At 39.5% G+C, this 17,255-nt stretch overlaps 1 protein-coding gene across 20 annotated transcripts in view; it reads left to right on the top strand.

The window, feature by feature from the left end:
* DST (dystonin) overlaps window positions 1-17,255 on the top strand; it is a 502,757-nt gene that overhangs the window by 318,720 nt on the left and 166,782 nt on the right. For 17 of the 20 annotated variants that reach the window (XM_082347108.1, XM_082347103.1, XM_082347107.1 and 14 more), the window contains 16 exons: window positions 1,764-1,883; window positions 3,973-4,068; window positions 4,562-4,689; window positions 7,751-7,844; window positions 8,136-8,290; window positions 9,337-9,799; window positions 9,880-10,008; window positions 10,162-10,239; window positions 10,319-10,480; window positions 10,570-10,674; window positions 13,309-13,404; window positions 14,242-14,367; window positions 14,971-15,123; window positions 15,313-15,467; window positions 15,674-15,800; window positions 16,271-16,454. In XM_082347108.1, coding sequence (XP_082203234.1) covers window positions 1,764-1,883; window positions 3,973-4,068; window positions 4,562-4,689; window positions 7,751-7,844; window positions 8,136-8,290; window positions 9,337-9,799; window positions 9,880-10,008; window positions 10,162-10,239; window positions 10,319-10,480; window positions 10,570-10,674; window positions 13,309-13,404; window positions 14,242-14,367; window positions 14,971-15,123; window positions 15,313-15,467; window positions 15,674-15,800; window positions 16,271-16,454 — 2,371 coding nt within the window. Of the gene's footprint in view, window positions 1-1,763; window positions 1,884-3,972; window positions 4,069-4,561; window positions 4,690-6,886; window positions 7,632-7,750; window positions 7,845-8,135; window positions 8,291-9,336; window positions 9,800-9,879; window positions 10,009-10,161; window positions 10,240-10,318; window positions 10,481-10,569; window positions 10,675-13,308; window positions 13,405-14,241; window positions 14,368-14,970; window positions 15,124-15,312; window positions 15,468-15,673; window positions 15,801-16,270; window positions 16,455-17,255 lie in introns of those variants that run through there. The other 3 variants (XM_082347099.1, XM_082347094.1, XM_082347098.1) reach the window with 3 other exon arrangements.

Consider the following 17,255-nt stretch of genomic DNA (forward strand, 5'->3'; position numbering starts at 1 on the left):
TACGTGATCCCAGGAGATAAGGTAGCTCTGCGTTGGTTTCTCATTTAAAGGTGAGGCCCGGAGGAGGGTGATTTGATTTTGCCAAATTAACGGAGCTTCTTCGTAGCAGGGCACGGTCTCTGACAAGTAGCTTTGGGCTCTTTATTTAGTCCACTGCTTCCCAAAGTCTGTGCAGTTCATTTCAGCGGTGTGTTTTGTGCTGGTCCTGCTGACAAGTGCTGTGCGTTTCTGGAGGACAGGACACTCTGTACATGATGTGTACTTGGGGGGACCCCCCCCTCACCCTCCTTTGTGTCCACTCCTCCTGCAGGTTTCTGCTTTATTCTGTCTCACTTTGAAGGTTTGGGAGCTCCCCTTTTGGGTCTCTTATTTCGCCTCTGAGTGCTATTGCTTGAGACTTGTTTCCATTCTCTCCTCGTGTTCTTTCTCACAAAGGCTGGTCCCCAAGTGACTTGGTCCCATGCTCCTCCTCTGCTCCAGTGTCTGCGAGTAACTCAGGGTTGAGTGTTGCTCCAAAATGTTATTGTGGCCGTTCCTTGCTTGGTCTTCTCACTGCCTGTACCCAGTTCCTCACTCTTATCCCTTCACTAGAATGAGGATGAGAGCTTTCTTTTGGCTTTACTTTCTCCATTGTTTTTCTCTTCCCATGAACTCTGCACATTGTCGCCACATTAGCTAGAAAAACTTCCATGGCTCCATGTGGCTTGCAAGGTTCAACCCAGTCTAGACGTCCTGACATCCTCAATTCTGCCTTTTATCAGTTCTGCTTACCCATATCAGTCCCCACATGAACTGTTTGTGGTGTCTGGGGCATTTCTGTTTCAGAGTCCTGACTCCCTTGACCCCCATCCCCCATCTTTTCTTTGCTCCTCCTGCCAGCCACCAACAATTAGTGGTCATTGTACAACTGCTCAGGGATTCCCTCTCCCAGGAAACCTTCAGTGATCATTTTGAGGCACATTTATGCTCACCTGATTCATACCTCAGCGCCTCACATATACTACCCGTTTCCGTTATTTCAGCACTTCTTAAATGCTGCTTTTTGTTTTGCGTAACTGTTTATATTATGACTCTCTCTTGCCTCCTCATCTAGACAGAAACTCTGTGATAAAAGAGATCATGTCTTGAAGTATTATATTTTTATTACAATGCTTTGAACATCATAAGCAGTCATTAAATACTTAATTGAATATAGCAGTTTACAATTTTCCAGTCTCTTCCATTTTAAAAAAAAGTTTGCCTAACAGTACTTGAATCATCCCACATGTACATTTCCTCTAGTTTTCACTCCTGTTTGGTTTCCTATGTATCGTGTAGCTCTTTGAGTTTCAGATATAAGGTGGACTTAGAAAGGTTGGCAGAGAGGGCAACTAACCTGCCTTATGCAGGCTATAAGCCTTTAGAGTGCCTTTCTTGAGTGCCTGGAAAACACCCCAAATTGATCACAGTGTTCATTTTTTTCTGCTACATTTCAATGCAGCCTCTGAAACCTTTGTAACACAGTGCTTCAGGCAGCCTGGATCCCTGGATCAGAGCTGGCACTCCTTAGGCTAGTCTTAGTGGTCAGATGTTGATAGTGTGTTTTTAAGGCTGTTTAAGTGGAAAGGCTTAGGACTGGGTGGAAAGGAAGAAAACATGGAGCTGGTCCTCTCCATCAGGCTTAAAGCCCTGCAAATCCACAGAATGGCCTCTGGCCAGATTGTGTTAGACGTGAATGTTACAATCTGCAGATACAGACCTTCTCTGCCATCTTCTCGTTGTAGGATGTTGAAGTCAAATGGATTGAATACCAGAATATGGTCAACTACCTCGTCCAGTGGATCAGACACCATGTGACCACTATGTCCGAGAGAACATTTCCTAATAATCCTGTAGAACTCAAGGTCTGTGTCCCTATAGAAGTTAAGTAGGATTGAGTTTATTATTAAACTTTTAAATAATGCTGAAATGGTTCTGTCATTTCAGAAATTGAAGAAAAATTGCCCTTGGCAAGGTACTAATCATCAGGCAAATTATTTATTTATTCGTCTCCTACTGTACAGAGAAAATGGAAGTCAACATTAATAATTAAAAGATAATAGTGACAACATCTTAAAGAAATTTATAGTCCCTTTGGTTTGAATTGTTGAGAGTTTTAAGGTTTAATTTGGGAAGATTTCTGGAAGTGACGTTGCCAGATTCTTTTTGGTGCCTGGGAGATGCCTGGAGCCAGCAGATGGCTGGGACGCGAGGGGAGGGCGGGAACTTGTGCAATGCGACCGTGGCAGGGCCTGTGCCTGTGTCACATCCTGTTAAAAAACAGCCTCAGAGGCTCCTGTGGTACAGCAAGAGGTACATACTGTCTTTCACCACGAATTCAGAAATACATACCTGACTCCCAGAGTAAATGAGTTCCTGGTTTAGTAGAACATTTACTACTACCTAAGAACCTGGGTCCATCTCTTTGAGCAGAGACATTATAGAAATATTAAAAGATAGTACAGATATAGAAACGTATTGAAAATAAGTTGTCTCATTTTGTACATTGGGATTTGTCATAGCAAAGTAGTGTACTTTATTTCAAGAAATGGGTAATGCGAATATGAACAACAAAGTCTAATTCCTTGAATTGCAGACTTTGTTTTCCCGATCAGACTAGCATTGCAAAAAACGGTCCTAACCCAGGGTGGGCCCTGTTAACGTTAGTAATTGTGTCCATGCGTCTATGTGGAACATCTGTGGAATAGCTTTTATTTGCGTTGCCACGGGGAGCTTGTCCTTGGCACAAACTTCCTTGGCATGTGTCGATGTGATGCTGTTTAAGTTCTCTCTGAAGCTGTTTGTGTGATGTCTCCCTCTGTGGCTGGAACCTCTCCCGGCAGGAAAGCTTTCCTCCCCCTTCTATCAGCACGTCTACTGTGAACAGTGGGTAGCCCATGATGGCATTCTGTGCTTATTCACTTATGGACATCCTGAAACGGTGCATTTTGAGTTTAAACCAATTTTCAGATTTCAAGTTCCACTTATTTCCAGATGGATTCCTTTTGTCCAGACATTTGAGTAAATTCTTGCTGGCTTCTGATTAATGCAGATTCTTAAATTATTAAAGAAGTTCAAGTGACTACACAGATTACTGACTGGTGCCTGGGATAGGACGTGATACAGGAAAAAAATATATTGTGGGGAAATACCAAATAATTTTATTAGCCAGCAAAACATTAAATGGAATCCTTCAAAGAAATGTGTCTGCCTCAATGTTTGCAGGGACTTGTTTTAAAGCAGCATGAATTAGGATGAAATAATTAACATACACTTATTAAATGTGGAGACGCTTTATCAACATAATTTTTATAAGGTCCTTGTTAATAAATATAATAAACACCTTTAAGAGATTCCCAAGTTAATATCCATAAATTAGATAGTAATTTAATTATATGGTTCAAACTTTTATAATAATAGCAGCAACCAATAGCATCTGTCTTCGTTTACTTATAAGATCTCCTTAATTTGGCCAATGGGACATTGAAACGAAATTTTAGTCCTATCTATCTGATGAGAATTCTGTTTTCAAGGATAGACCATGAAATAGAGGAGAATGCTCCCCACCCCTTTTTATGGGAATTGCATCAGATGATTTTTCCAAAAACTAGAAGCTAAAGTACAGCATTTGGGAAGTGGATCTTTTAAAGTATGTATCTTCTTGTTTGGATAATGAGAGATTGTCAGTAGAGCCATAGTAGATACTGCTGTGGTTTTCACTGTCCAGATGGCTGGGTAGCCTATGTTGAATCAGGACTCATAGCCATAATTGCACCCTCCTCAGATCCCATACAGCCTGGTTACCGACTGGCTGGGAATTGAGTGTCTGTTTTATAAAGGAATGCCACAGAGGGCACGTGACAGAGTAAATAGCGTTTGAAGTGGTGACATTATGTGATAATGAAAACAGGTCTTTGAAGTTTGGCCCTTCATTTATTTTCCCTTTCTTTTTAGGCACTTTATAATCAGTATTTACAGTTTAAAGAAACAGAAATTCCACCAAAGGAGACAGAAAAATCAAAAATTAAACGCCTGTATAAATTATTAGAGGTAAGCAGAAATTTCCTTTGTATTGTCAAATGTAATCTTTTAAAAAAATTTTATTGAAGTATACTTGATTTACAATGTTGTGTTAATTTCTGTTGTACAGCAAAGTGATTCAGTTGTACATATGTGTATATTCTTTTTCATATTCTTTTCCATTATGGTTTATCCCAGCATAATGAATATAGTTCCCTGTACTATTATACAGTAGGACCCTGTTGTTTATCCATCCTATATATAATAGTTTGTGTCTGCTAACCCCAAACTCCCAATCCATCCCTCCCTCACCCCCCTTCCCCCTTAGCAACCACAAATCTGTTCTCTATGTCTGTGAGTCTGTTTCTATTCCATAAAGTTCATTTGTGTCATATTTTAGATTCCACATATAAGTGGTATCATATGGTATCCAATGTTATCTTTAATAATCTACCTTGATGTAAGAAACATAATTTTTTACGTCTTTGCTTCACATTAACTTTTTTGTTGTTGTTTTCTCTAGATTTGGATAGAATTTGGACGCATCAAACTCCTTCAGGGTTATCATCCCAATGACATAGAAAAGGAGTGGGGAAAGCTCATCATTGCCATGCTCGAGAGGGAGAAGGCTCTTCGTCCCGAAGTGGAAAGGTGAATGGGGATGTCCTCTGCCCTGGGTGTCCAGTGAGAGGGGTCAGCCTGTGTCGTGTAAAGAACTTAAGCTTTGGAGACCAACATTTACCTTTTTCATTCACTTGGCTCTGTGACCTTGAATAAGTCACTTAGCCTTTCTGATTCTCCATTTTCTTATCTAGAAACTCTTCCAAGAGGTTTGAGGAGGGATCAGTGAAGTAGTGTTTGAAGAGGGCCTAGGCTGGTGTGTGAAATCTCATCTCGTACGGTGGTTACAGTTTTAAAACCAATCAGGATGACCCGTGAGAATTTCTCCAACTGACTTTTAAGTCACCAGGGCCTGGATCCAGAAGTTCATCCATACATAACATAGGCTAACCATGAACTTATCTCACTTCTTGTTGTATTTTTGGCTACGGCCCTCTTTCTACGGGGCAGTGAACTCTCTATTTGAAGGGCAGTGAGGCCGCTTCTAGAGAACACTTAGTAAATGCTGGCTCAAGTTCCCTCTCTGCTTTTTTGCCCTGAAAACATCACTCACTTTCATCTTTTCTCTCCCGCTACACCCAGCTGCCGGGGAAGGTCCTGCTTGGTCTTTAGGACACATTTGTTGGATGCATGTGTCTCTGGGGTAGTCCTTACATCCCAGCCTGACTTGTGGTGTGTGGGGCTTGTGTGGCCTGAGTCCACGGGGCTGGCCTTACAGCCTGGGGACCGGTGGCCAGGCCAGGCATCGCCCTCAGGCCCGACTGGCTCCACGCCGCCTCGCTTCTGTAGTGCGGTCACGCTGTCTGCCTCTCAGGAGCTCTGACTTGCCAAGGTCCCAGCCTCCCCCATTTATGAGATCTCTGCACTGTCTGATCCTTTGGCTGGGAAGTCTGTTTCATCCCCTCTTTACTCCTCATCTTTCTCAGATCTCGGCTTCTGAAATGTAATTTCCTCCAGAAACTTTCCACAGTCTCCCAGGTTGGTTCAGATGTCTTGGTGATACTCCTCCTGTTTATATGGATTGCTCCTTCATAGCCCTCATCTCCATTGTAATTTTGTATTTGTGTCTGTGATTGATTAAGGGCTGCCCATTCTACAGTTGTGAGCTCTAGTAATGTGGAGACAAATTCCTGTTTTTGTAGTTCCTTGTGTCGCCAACACTTAATACCCTGCCTGCTATCAGTATCCTGATGCTCTCTGTGCCCCCTCGTAACTTCCACATGGAAGAAATATGAACTAATGTGTTGAAGATACAGGGGCAGGTCTAACTTGTCAGGCCTTTATTAAATCACTGATGACACTCTTGTTAAAGCAGCATATTCTGTCTACATAACTAGATCATTAGAACCAGAACAAGCTCGAAATACCCAGGATGGACCTTTTATGGATGAGATAATTCTGGGTGGTTCAGATGGGATGCTCAGCTTCTCATCGGAAAGAATGGAAAAGGATGCCACAGAAAGAGTACGCAGTAGATTTTAGTCGACAGAATAGCAGCTGGATTTTAATATATGTTAATGAAAGAATGCTGTGGTTAAGAGTTTGAGGTCTAGGAGCCAGTCAATCCTGGATGAATTATTAGCTCAGTGTACAAGCCATGTAATCTTAGATTCAGTAACCTCTCTAAGCTTCAGTTTCTTCGTTTGTAAACAGGATGTAATAGTACCTACTGCATTTGGTGGTTCTGAGTATGTCTGTAAAATGATTAGTTAATTTCCTGGCATGTAACAATTACTTCAGAAATGTTAGGTGCTGGCTGCTATTACTATTTGTGCTTTTACTAAATATATCTGACATGGCACTCTCAAATTTCCTTTTCTTGCCTTCTGAAAAGAACAGTATCTACCTCTAGGTGGAGAAGCAACAGTTTGGCCTTGCAGTGTTAGGGATAGGAAAATATTTAGGAGCTTGGCTGATTCAATGCCTTCATTTTTCTTGATGCAACACGTTTTTTTTTGGGCATTAACTCTGTATTACAAAATAATAGCTGTGCAGCATGGCAGTGTGTAAAAAGCAGATGTGAAAGAGCCAATGATCTTAGGCCTATAGAAAGGAAAAATAAGCACAGACAAATTAAATCTGCAAGCATTGCACTGATATTCTTCTTAGCACTTTGGCTTTTAAAAATGTAAAGTAACTTTAGTACGATTAGACCTAACATTCCTGGGAGCACATCCTGTAAAGAAAGGTAAATGGGCAATTTCCCATTTAATTTAACCTAATCAACAAACACCATGGTGGTTAAAAAGGAAAAGTACTTTGCTTCTCCTCAAACTCATTTGTTTATAGGTGCTTGTAAATATCAGTTTTTAACCCTATGTTGTTCAGTACAGACCTGGCCTTTTCCAAAAAGCTGTGATCAGGGTCTGATTGACTATTTGTGTTCTTTTAGCTGATGATTTGCCGGAATAACCTTTTCTAATCGTACCTGGGCTCCTGGGAGGCATCAGAGTTGTTTTTGAGGCAGTTGCAAGTGGATGACTCTTGGTGAAAATATTTGGCAAGTCTTCTCCAGTGACGCCCCAGTCAGCCTGCCTTGTCCATACTTGTAGGGCTTTAGTGCAAGCTACAAAAGGCAGACCTCAGCTAGTAAACCCATGGCTCTAGGCGAGATTCTTCTGAATAGCTATCAGTGTATTATTTGCTGTGTGTTGAATATGCACGTTGGAGCATATTTAAGGAGCCATTAAAAGCTGTACCATTCAGCCGCCACTCTTCACCGTTAGAAGTAGCGCTTTTTGTAGACCTTCTACTTTTGAGTCTACTTTTAATGGTGGAGGAAAGAACATCATTGCAAGGATAAGAATGCACAGCAGTAGTTACAGTTACCGTAGCAGTGATTCTGTGTTTAGTAACACGACTAGCACACGAACCAGTCTTGATTCAAATGAAAATTTCCTCTCAGTTCATTGTGGTCCAACGCTGATCAATTCCTGCATTAGCTTTGGCAATGAATCCTTTGATGGACACAGGTATGGAGTCATTGGTGTGGGATTGTGTTTTTTCTTTTGGTGGGCTGCATTTTTTCAGGGATGGCCAACTCTATGACTTTAGAGGGAGAGGCTTTATTTTATTTCATTCCTTCTTTTAGATTGGACATGTTGCAGCAGATTGCCAGCCGAGTTCAGAGGGGCAGTGTCATTTGTGAAGACAAACTGATGCTTGCCCGAAACGCTCTCCAGTCTGTAAGTTCATTTCAGGAGCTGTTGGGATTGCAGTAGATGGGTCAGTGTGTTCGGATGAACTAAAACTTTGCATAACATTGGGTAGATTGGTCTACTGAAACAAAGTTTGTTAAAGATTATGATTACTTTGCTTTCTTGAGGGAAAACATGTTTTTGAAGCAAAAGGCAAAACAGAGAAAATCCAAGTAGCTTCTGTTCTAATACTTCGAGTTTTATATTTGAGGCTAGTTTTGAAACTTGTTTAATTAATTAATTAATGTAGAATTAATATTGAGTTCTTTTAAAATACAGGATTCTAAAAGATTAGAATCCGGGGTGCAGTTTCAGAATGAAGCAGAAATTGCCGGGTATGTCCTTGAATGTGAGAACCTTTTACGCCAGCATGTAATTGATGTACAGATTCTTATTGATGGAAAATACTACCAGGCAGACCAGTTGGTACAGAGGTAAGAGTGCTTGTTAGTCAGCCCTGTCCTTCTGGGTGACTGTTTCATGGCACCTGCATTAAGAATGTAGAGTGTGACAATTTTATGAAATATTTCTTTAGCTCTTTTTTGTTGAAAATGTGTGTCACGTTAATTCTATCACATTTGGGTGTGTTTAGTAGGTTTTGTTCTTCAAAGATAAGTAATAGAAAAAAATTTTATGATACATACAATATTTAATGCTGTAGTAACTAACATACATTTGAAATATTCAATTGTGATACTTGAAAAAGGGACAGTATGAGAAAATTATCTTTTAAGTCAGCATTTCAGTTTTCTGTTTATCCTATCATGAAAATGTTCCTAATAAAGTATTGGAAGAAATATATGTGCATAAACATCTGTATCTCTGAGAAGTAGGCTTGGGAGTAGGAATGGAACCTTTCAGGTTGAATACTATATATATTATATATGTAAATATCTAAATACATGAGATACATAAAGCAAAAATTATAAATGATGCTTTGACCCAGTAAGTCCACTTTTAGGAATCTATAGTAATTCCAAATATAGAAAATATCTAAATAAATATAGGAAAAAAAGCCTTTGTTCATGTCAGAAATATTTTATAGTAACAAAAATTTGGAATCTTACATGTCAAATAGTAGGAGAATGATCATATTATAGTGTAGTAATTGTGTTCTTTATAAATTATAGTTATAAAAATCGTGATAATATGCAGAGTACTTATAGTACAACATTCAGTGAAAAAAATTGATGCAAACTTTTATCAATATGATTACAATGACATTTTAAAATAGACTTTATTTATTTGAGCAGTTTAAGTTTATAGAAAAATTGAGTGGAAAGTCCAGAGTTCCCATATCCCCCCTCAAAGCCCCTTCTCCTGTTAGTAACGTCTTGCACTAGTGTGATGCATTTGTTACAGCTGATGAGCCAATATTGATACATTATTGTTAATTAAAGTCCCTAGTTTACATTAGAGTTCATTCTTTGAGAAAAGTGCCTCTTATATTATAGCTTATCCCTTTTGATTTTCTTTTCAGGGTTGCAAAACTGCGCGATGACATCCTGGCCTTAAGGAATGAATGTTCCTCAGTGTACAGCAAAGGCCGTGTGCTGACAGCGGAGCAGACGAAGCTCATGATATCAGGAATCACTCAGAGTTTAAACTCAGGGTTTGCACAGACCTTAAACGCCAGTCTGAACTCAGGGCTGACCCAGGGTCTAACGCCTTCCCTGACCCCGTCCAGCGTGACCTCAGGCCTGTCGTCAGGGCTGACTTCCCGCCTGACCCCATCTGTCACTCCTGCATATACACCTGGCTTCCCATCAGGATTAGCTCCAAATTTCAGCTCAGGAGTGGAGACAAATTCCCTGCAAACTCTGAAGCTGATGCAGATCCGAAAGCCCCTTCTCAAGTCGTCTCTACTGGATCAGAATTTAACAGAAGAGGAAATCAACATGAAATTTGTTCAGGATCTTTTGAATTGGGTTGATGAGATGCAGGTAAAAATATTTACTTTACCTGAATTTCAGGCTTTATTGCTACCAGTTTCTTTTTCAAACTTATATCTTTCTATTTAAAGGTGCAGCTGGACCGCACTGAGTGGGGATCAGATTTGCCAAGTGTTGAAAGCCATTTAGAAAATCATAAAAATGTTCACCAAGCTATTGAAGAATTTGAATCTAGCCTCAAAGAAGCTAAGATCAGTGAGGTATGTGAATTTGAAATCTGTATGTATTTCATCCCAGCTTTTGTTTTGCTCTTTCTATAAAGACCCTGTTGTAACAGGGTAAACGATACGTTGCTTGTGAATCAGAATTCCTTAAGATTCCTAACCTTGCTGTCTTTTTATCCCATGTTATAGATCCAGATGACGGCACCTCTTAAACTAACTTATGCAGAAAAGTTGCACAGATTAGAAAATCAGTATGCAAAACTCTTGGTAAGTTTTTTTTAACTTTCTCTTCCTCTTACCTCTATGTGGCAAAGACACGATTCTTACAATGATTCTCCTTGTAAAGAACACATCCAGGAATCAGGAACGGCACCTTGATACACTCCACAATTTTGTAACTCGTGCAACTAATGAGCTTATTTGGTTGAATGAAAAAGAAGAGGAGGAAGTTGCTTATGACTGGAGTGAAAGAAATACCAACATAGCCCGGAAAAAAGATTACCACGCTGTGAGTATGACTTCTGTAACTGGATGTTAAAAATGCATTTCAGGTTTTATCATTTTCTAATATAGTTCTTGCTTGTTTCTTTAAATTAGGAATTAATGAGAGAACTTGATCAAAAGGAAGAAAATATTAAATCAGTTCAGGAGATAGCAGAGCAGCTGCTTCTGGAAAATCACCCAGCCCGATTAACCATTGAGGTAAGTCAGAAAGTGTAATAGTCACAGTGGAATACAGACATTTGATTATTACCCTTCAGTTTCTTCTATTGTTGATAAATTGAAAAATGCAAACTGTCAAACTTCTATTATAACCTGAATCAAAAAGAAAGTTTCTGACAGATCATACTGATTTGCCTTCAGTTCTGCTGAAGTGTGTCACCCACTCATCACTTCCAATAAAGGTACTTTGTCAACCCCTGTGGCCAAAGAGATGTAGTACAGTAACTTTGAAGGACCTTGACTTGACAGGCTTTGAGGTTGATATTTCTTCCTAACCATATGACACTGCACCAGGGACGTAACCTTGCTCAGTCCCATTCACTTACCTAAAATGGGGGAAATTGCTTCTAACCCATAGAGTTGTGTGAGAAGAAGAAGAATGTACTCTTACTATTTAGTTCAGTTCTTGGTACACAGTAGGTTCTCAAGAAGTACTAGTTATTATTATTTAATTTACTAATTGTATTCATGATCTGGTTTTGTGAGGTGTGTCCTCAGGGTGTAACACACACATTTCAGACCCAGAAGGGGAGGGTTGACCTAGGGTTTATCAGGCTGCCCGTGGGGTGGCGTGTGTTTAATTTTGGGGCCTGATATCTACTGGTTAGAGTTAGTGACTGTCTGAATGTGCAGTGGGTGATGTAAGAGGGCGAGAAGCATGTAACGTGGACAGATGTGCTGTATTTCCAGAGGAAGAAAAATGAAGCTATGCTTACAATGGGACACGCAATTGAAGAAAGGAATCTGAGAGTCTTTGTTCACTGAAATAAGTCTTCGTGACACAAAAGATTCATAAAATTCTAGGCCTCACTTGGTGGTCTTGGGAATATTATAGGTGACCTTCTTTCATATAAAAACGTGGTTTTCATCCCCAGGAAATGCTGCATAGGAATGTTAAAGATATAGAAGGTAGGGTGGCACTAGGGAAAGGAAATCAGAATCATGAAGGGTCTGGATATACTTTTATATGATGATCAACTAAAAGTGGGATAGATATTCTTTGGAATAGAGAGATGAAAGCTGTTAGGAAATACGATTGTAGGTTGAGAACTCTGATGGGAATGGAAAATGTGGATGTGAACCTGATTACTTTTAGGTAGAGCTGTTAGTCTAATTAACTGAAAGTCTCTGGAACAATAGAATTAAGCTGTAGTCGTCCTTATGATTCCATGGGCCCATCCAATGTCTTGTGGGCAATGGATAATAGTTAATTATTAACTCTTTTATATTTTATGTGAAAAAGAAACTAATAATCGGACCATGCATGATGTGTCTTTTATAGCCAATTTACTCAAAGTAGCTTAATTGGAGGGAGCAGGTAATGTGATGAGGATGTGTTGCCAGATTTCCAGTGCTGCCTTATGCATTCCACCCAGAAAGCTGCCTGGACGGAGCTCAGCAGGAGTGTTTTTTCCAGGAGGAAGGACAGGCTTACATAAGATAGTCATTAGAGCATCAAGGGCGCCCTCTTCTGGAAGCCAGTGAACTGAACCTTAAATATGAAAGGGTGTTTCATGTTTTCTAGTAAGTAGGTGTCTTTTCTACAATATTTTTGCTCTCAGGAAAGAGACACCAAGTGGTAAATAAAAATTCAAGTAAAAACGTATGAAATAAAAATTCCTAGGATTATCTTTTCTTTTTTTAAATTTTTGGCCATGTTGGGTCTTCGTTGCTGCACGTGGGCTTTCTCTAGTTGCGGTGAGCGGGGGCTACTCTTCGTTGCGGTGCGCGGGCTTCTCATTGCGGTGGCTTCTCTTGTTGCCGAGCACGGGCTCCAGGCACGTGGGCTTCAGTAGTTGTGGCACGTGGGCTCTAGAGCGCAGGCTCAGTAGTTGTGGCACACAGGCTTAGTTGCTCCGTGGCATGTGGGATCTTCCCCGACCAGGGCTCGAACCTGTGTCCCCTGCATTGGCAGGCAGATTCTTAACCACTGTGCCACCAGGGAAGTCCCCTTAGTATTATCTTGAATATAATTCCAGAATTACACTAATAAGGGATTGCTTATGCCCTTTTCCACTCTCCCCAAACAGTCCCGGTAAAAACAAACAAATAAATCACCCCCACCCCTGCCAAGAGCTTCCAGACTAGTTTTGGAAGCAAAGACAGAGAAAACTACAGACCATGTATTTTTGTGTCAAGAGGGGTATTTTATGATCCAGTAATATAAAAATTCAGAAAAAAGAAAGATGAAGGAAAATGTCATGAAGGAGGCATATCTGACGATGCCATATAGGCAAGTGTTGGCAGGTGGAGGGTTGGTTTTCTAAAAAGCTGGGATAGCTTGCATCCATTTCTAATATTAAAGAGGTTTTCATGGAAAAACAGTCAGAGCTGGCTTTTTCCATATATTTTAAGAAAAAAATGTCAAGAAGCTAAAAATTTGAAAGAAAGTGACTGGACTCATTGAAAAATTTATATTTAAACTTTTAGGGCTGGCTTTGTACAACTGGGAACTCGTAGTTTAGAGGGACATTTCACTACCCCAATTTTTCAAGTCTTACTCTGTTAAAGAATTCTCATCATCTATGTAGACACTAGAGTCTTTTATCCTTGAGAAGTAAGTTGTGTGTGTTACTGTCCACACGGCAACAGTGGCTATGTTTTACCTGTCAGGCCTACCGAGCGGCGATGCAGACGCAGTGGAGCTGGATCCTGCAGCTCTGCCAGTGTGTAGAGAAGCACATAAAGGAGAACAGCGCTTATTTCGAGGTATGGAGGCAGAATCACCACGTCGATCGATGGTATTGCAATTTTGGCTGAGTTACAGAAAACAGTTCCATAATGTACTGTTAAGATGCACGTATGTAGTGTTCAGGGGAAAGAAACCAAAATGTTTTCTTTGTAGGATATAGGGATATATGTTCTTCAGGATAAATGGAAGCATTCTAGTAAGGAAGAAATACTTTAAAAACTGCTTAAAATGTCAGAAAATCTTAATTTTGTCCATGCTTCTCTTATTAAGGAACTGTTTCATTACAGAGAGCTTTCTATTCTTCAGAAGTTTTAAAATATTCTTGGAATTTCACCCCCGATTAACAGCTGTTTGGACCCTAAAGTGAAATAGAAGTTCAGTCAAAATAATATCGAGCCAAAACCACAGTATAGAGAGAAAATTTGTTATATATATATGTATATATTATTTTTCATATTCTTTTCCATTTTGGTTTATCACAGGATATTGGATATAGTTTCCTGTGCTATACAGTAGGACCTTGTTGTTTATCCATCCTATATATACTGGTTTGCATCTTCTAATCCTAAACTCGCAATCCATCCATCCCTCCCCTGCCTTCCCTCCCCCTTGACAGCCACCAGTCTGATCTCTATAGACATAAACTTTGGATGGACAGTTAGAATTCATTCATCATCATCCAAGTTCAAGAATTGGTGTTTGGTTAAAGGAATGATTTTGGCTAAGTTGTCTCGTGATCTTATTCTGTTCCCATGTAGGAGGGGTCCACACAGGGCTCTGGTACTCGAACCTGACAACTCTGGGCTTTGCTGACATTGCATACACTTTAACTGCCAGTTTTCATCTTTCCTTAGTTTTTCAATGATGCCAAAGAAGCCACGGATTACTTGAGGAATCTAAAAGACGCCATTCAGCGGAAGTACAGCTGTGACAGGTCCAGCAGCATTCACAAGCTGGAGGACCTTGTTCAGGAATCAATGGTACGAACAGGAAAACCTGGAAGTTTCATCAGTGATGTATAGTGAGGACTAGATTAGTGCTTTATTATATTTTCTATGTGCAGAACTTCATGTTTTATTGGTACTCTTGATATTTCTGCCTCAATCAAGCATTTAAACATTCAGTTTTAGTGTTTTTTGGTAACAAATACAACAAAAGTGTTTGTCATGTGATTGCCTCAATATTTTAAAATGCTTTCACTGTGTTGTGTGTATCTGTGTTTAGTCCTTCATTCCATAAATACTTGTTAGCATTTCTGTATCCCAGACACTATTTTAGGTGCTGGGGATAGAACAGTGAACAAAACAGACAAGAATCCTGCTTATATGCTGGGGATGGGGCTCAATAAACATGATAAATTAGTAAAATATACGTAGTATGTTAGATAATGGTAAATGCGAAGGAGGAAAGAAACAACCAAACAAAACAAGGCAAGAGAGGTGCCAGTGGGGATGGGGAGGGATTGAACGTTTAGACCAGGTGGTCAGGGAAGATTCTTCTGGTGAAGTTCGTTTAGGCAAAGCCCTAAAAGAACAGAGTGCACACGTTTTTTACTTTTAAAATCCATCTGATTTATTCCCTAGGAAGAGAAAGAAGAGCTTTTGCAGTATAAAAGCACAGTCGCAAGCCTGATGGGGAGAGCAAAAACAATCATTCAGCTGAAGCCAAGAAATCCTGACTGTCCACTCAAAACTTCTATTCCGATCAAAGCCATCTGTGACTACAGACAAATTGAGGTACTTTAACTCCTAGAAACAGACCAGGTTCTGACATTATTCATATAGTTAAAAAATGAGGTCATATTGCTCATTAGTGGTAAAGTTTTCCACCTCAAAAATACAAAAAAAAATCCCAAGATTGGATGTGGAAAAAGATGAGTACCACAGTGACCTCATCTTGTTATTCTGTTCTTCTTTTAAAACCAGATAACCATCTTCAAAGATGATGAATGTATTTTGGCGAACAACTCTCATCGTGCTAAGTGGAAGGTCATCAGCCCCACCGGGAACGAAGCCATGGTCCCGTCTGTGTGCTTCAGTGTCCCTCCTCCAAATAAAGAGGCGGTCGACTTTGCAAACAGGTTTGTGCGCACTAGCTCCAGATGTAGGCCTGGCTGTGGAACTCTCTGAAGGTTAAAAGAACAGTCAGTGCTTTGACAAGGCTCATAGGATCAGGAGGACCTAGAACTAGGAAACCTAGTATATGTCACAAACACAAAGAAAAATTGTAGCATGTGTTCAGAGGGAGTGGAAAGGCTGAATCTGAGTTTTCTTACCTATATTTCAGAATCGAGCAGCAGTATCAGAACGTCCTGACCCTTTGGCATGAGTCTCACATAAACATGAAGAGTGTGGTCTCCTGGCACTATCTCATCAATGAAATTGACAGAATCCGAGCTAGCAATGTGGCTTCAGTAAGTATAAATCTACACATCCACCTAACCTGTCCAAAGATGTGGGGCCCCTTGTCATGAGGGGTGGGTTTTGTATTTTCTCTGGGGTAAGATGGAGTCGAGCAGATCCATGATAACAGTCATTCATTCAATGAATATCTGTCCTATGCCTGCTGTATACGAGGCATTTTCTAAGAACTGGGGGATCTGGAAATCCCATACTTCATTCAGGGCTTACATTTTCACTGGGAGACACAGTATAGTGTTTGGGCATATAGAGATGGGTGTAGTTTGATTTCATTTATTAAATTTTGTAGTCTTGTTTTTTCTCATCTTTTAAAACCTAAGATTGTAAATGAAGAAAAGATTAATTTCCAGTGGTTTTCTATTTATGACTATTAACATAAACTCATGTCCCATAAGACCCACTTGAGATCTGTCCTTTTGAAATTTTACTCTTAGTACTATAATGGATCACTGGTCTTCTTTAGATAAAGACAATGCTACCTGGTGAACATCAGCAAGTTCTGAGTAATCTACAGTCTCGTTTTGAAGATTTTCTCGAAGATAGCCAGGAATCCCAAATATTTTCAGGTTCAGATATAACACAACTGGAAAAGGAGGTTAATGTGTGTAAGCAGTATTATCAAGAACTTCTTAAATCTGCAGAAAGAGGTAAAGCATGGAAATCCTTGCCTTTTTTCCCCCATGGGTGTTTAGTCCAGGCTATTTTCTGCTATCAGTGGGAACCTCAATCTTAGGTATATTTTGTCACTCCACCTGTAATAGGTAGAGATAATTATTGGAATATTAAATGCATGTTTGAGGTAGGAAGATTCAAGGAGGGACTCAGTTATTTCCAAATGATGAATTAATAAAAAGATGTCAACCAAGTCGTATGACAATGAATTCTTAGTGTATCTACTGTTAAACATTTTCACTATTTTGCAGTGTAATGTTCAGAATGATGATCTTTTAGTTTCAGAAATGTTTCAATTATTTTTCCGTATAGCAAACTTGGATTTTTTAAAGACTTTTTCTTAGAGCAGTTTTAGATTCACAGCAAAACTGAGAGCAAAGGGCAGAGATTTCCTATAACCAAACCTGAATTTTATACAGGGGTTGAAGGAAAAGATTTTGTCTTGTTAACTTTTGTTAAATATAAATTTTATTCCAAACACTTGATATAACTTAGAGACCAAAAAAACTTAGTAGTAATACTCTATTTAAAAAATTTTTAAACATTAACATAATCTTTACCTTTCATTTTAAAGGATTTTAATTTAGTTTTTATTACTAATCTGCTACTAATATAATTCACATTTTTGTGAACACAAAACAGAGCAATATATTACTTTCCTTAGACATCATAAATCAGATATTGGTACTTTAAGTGGCATTGGGGAAGTTTTATTAAATCTTCGTAAATTGTAATGTCCACGATTTCAAGGTTTATATCCTTGGGGTGGGTTTGTT

The sequence above is a fragment of the Balaenoptera borealis genome (assembly GCF_965194805.1).
Source record: "Balaenoptera borealis genome assembly, chromosome: 12".
NCBI lineage: Eukaryota > Metazoa > Chordata > Mammalia > Artiodactyla > Balaenopteridae > Balaenoptera > Balaenoptera borealis.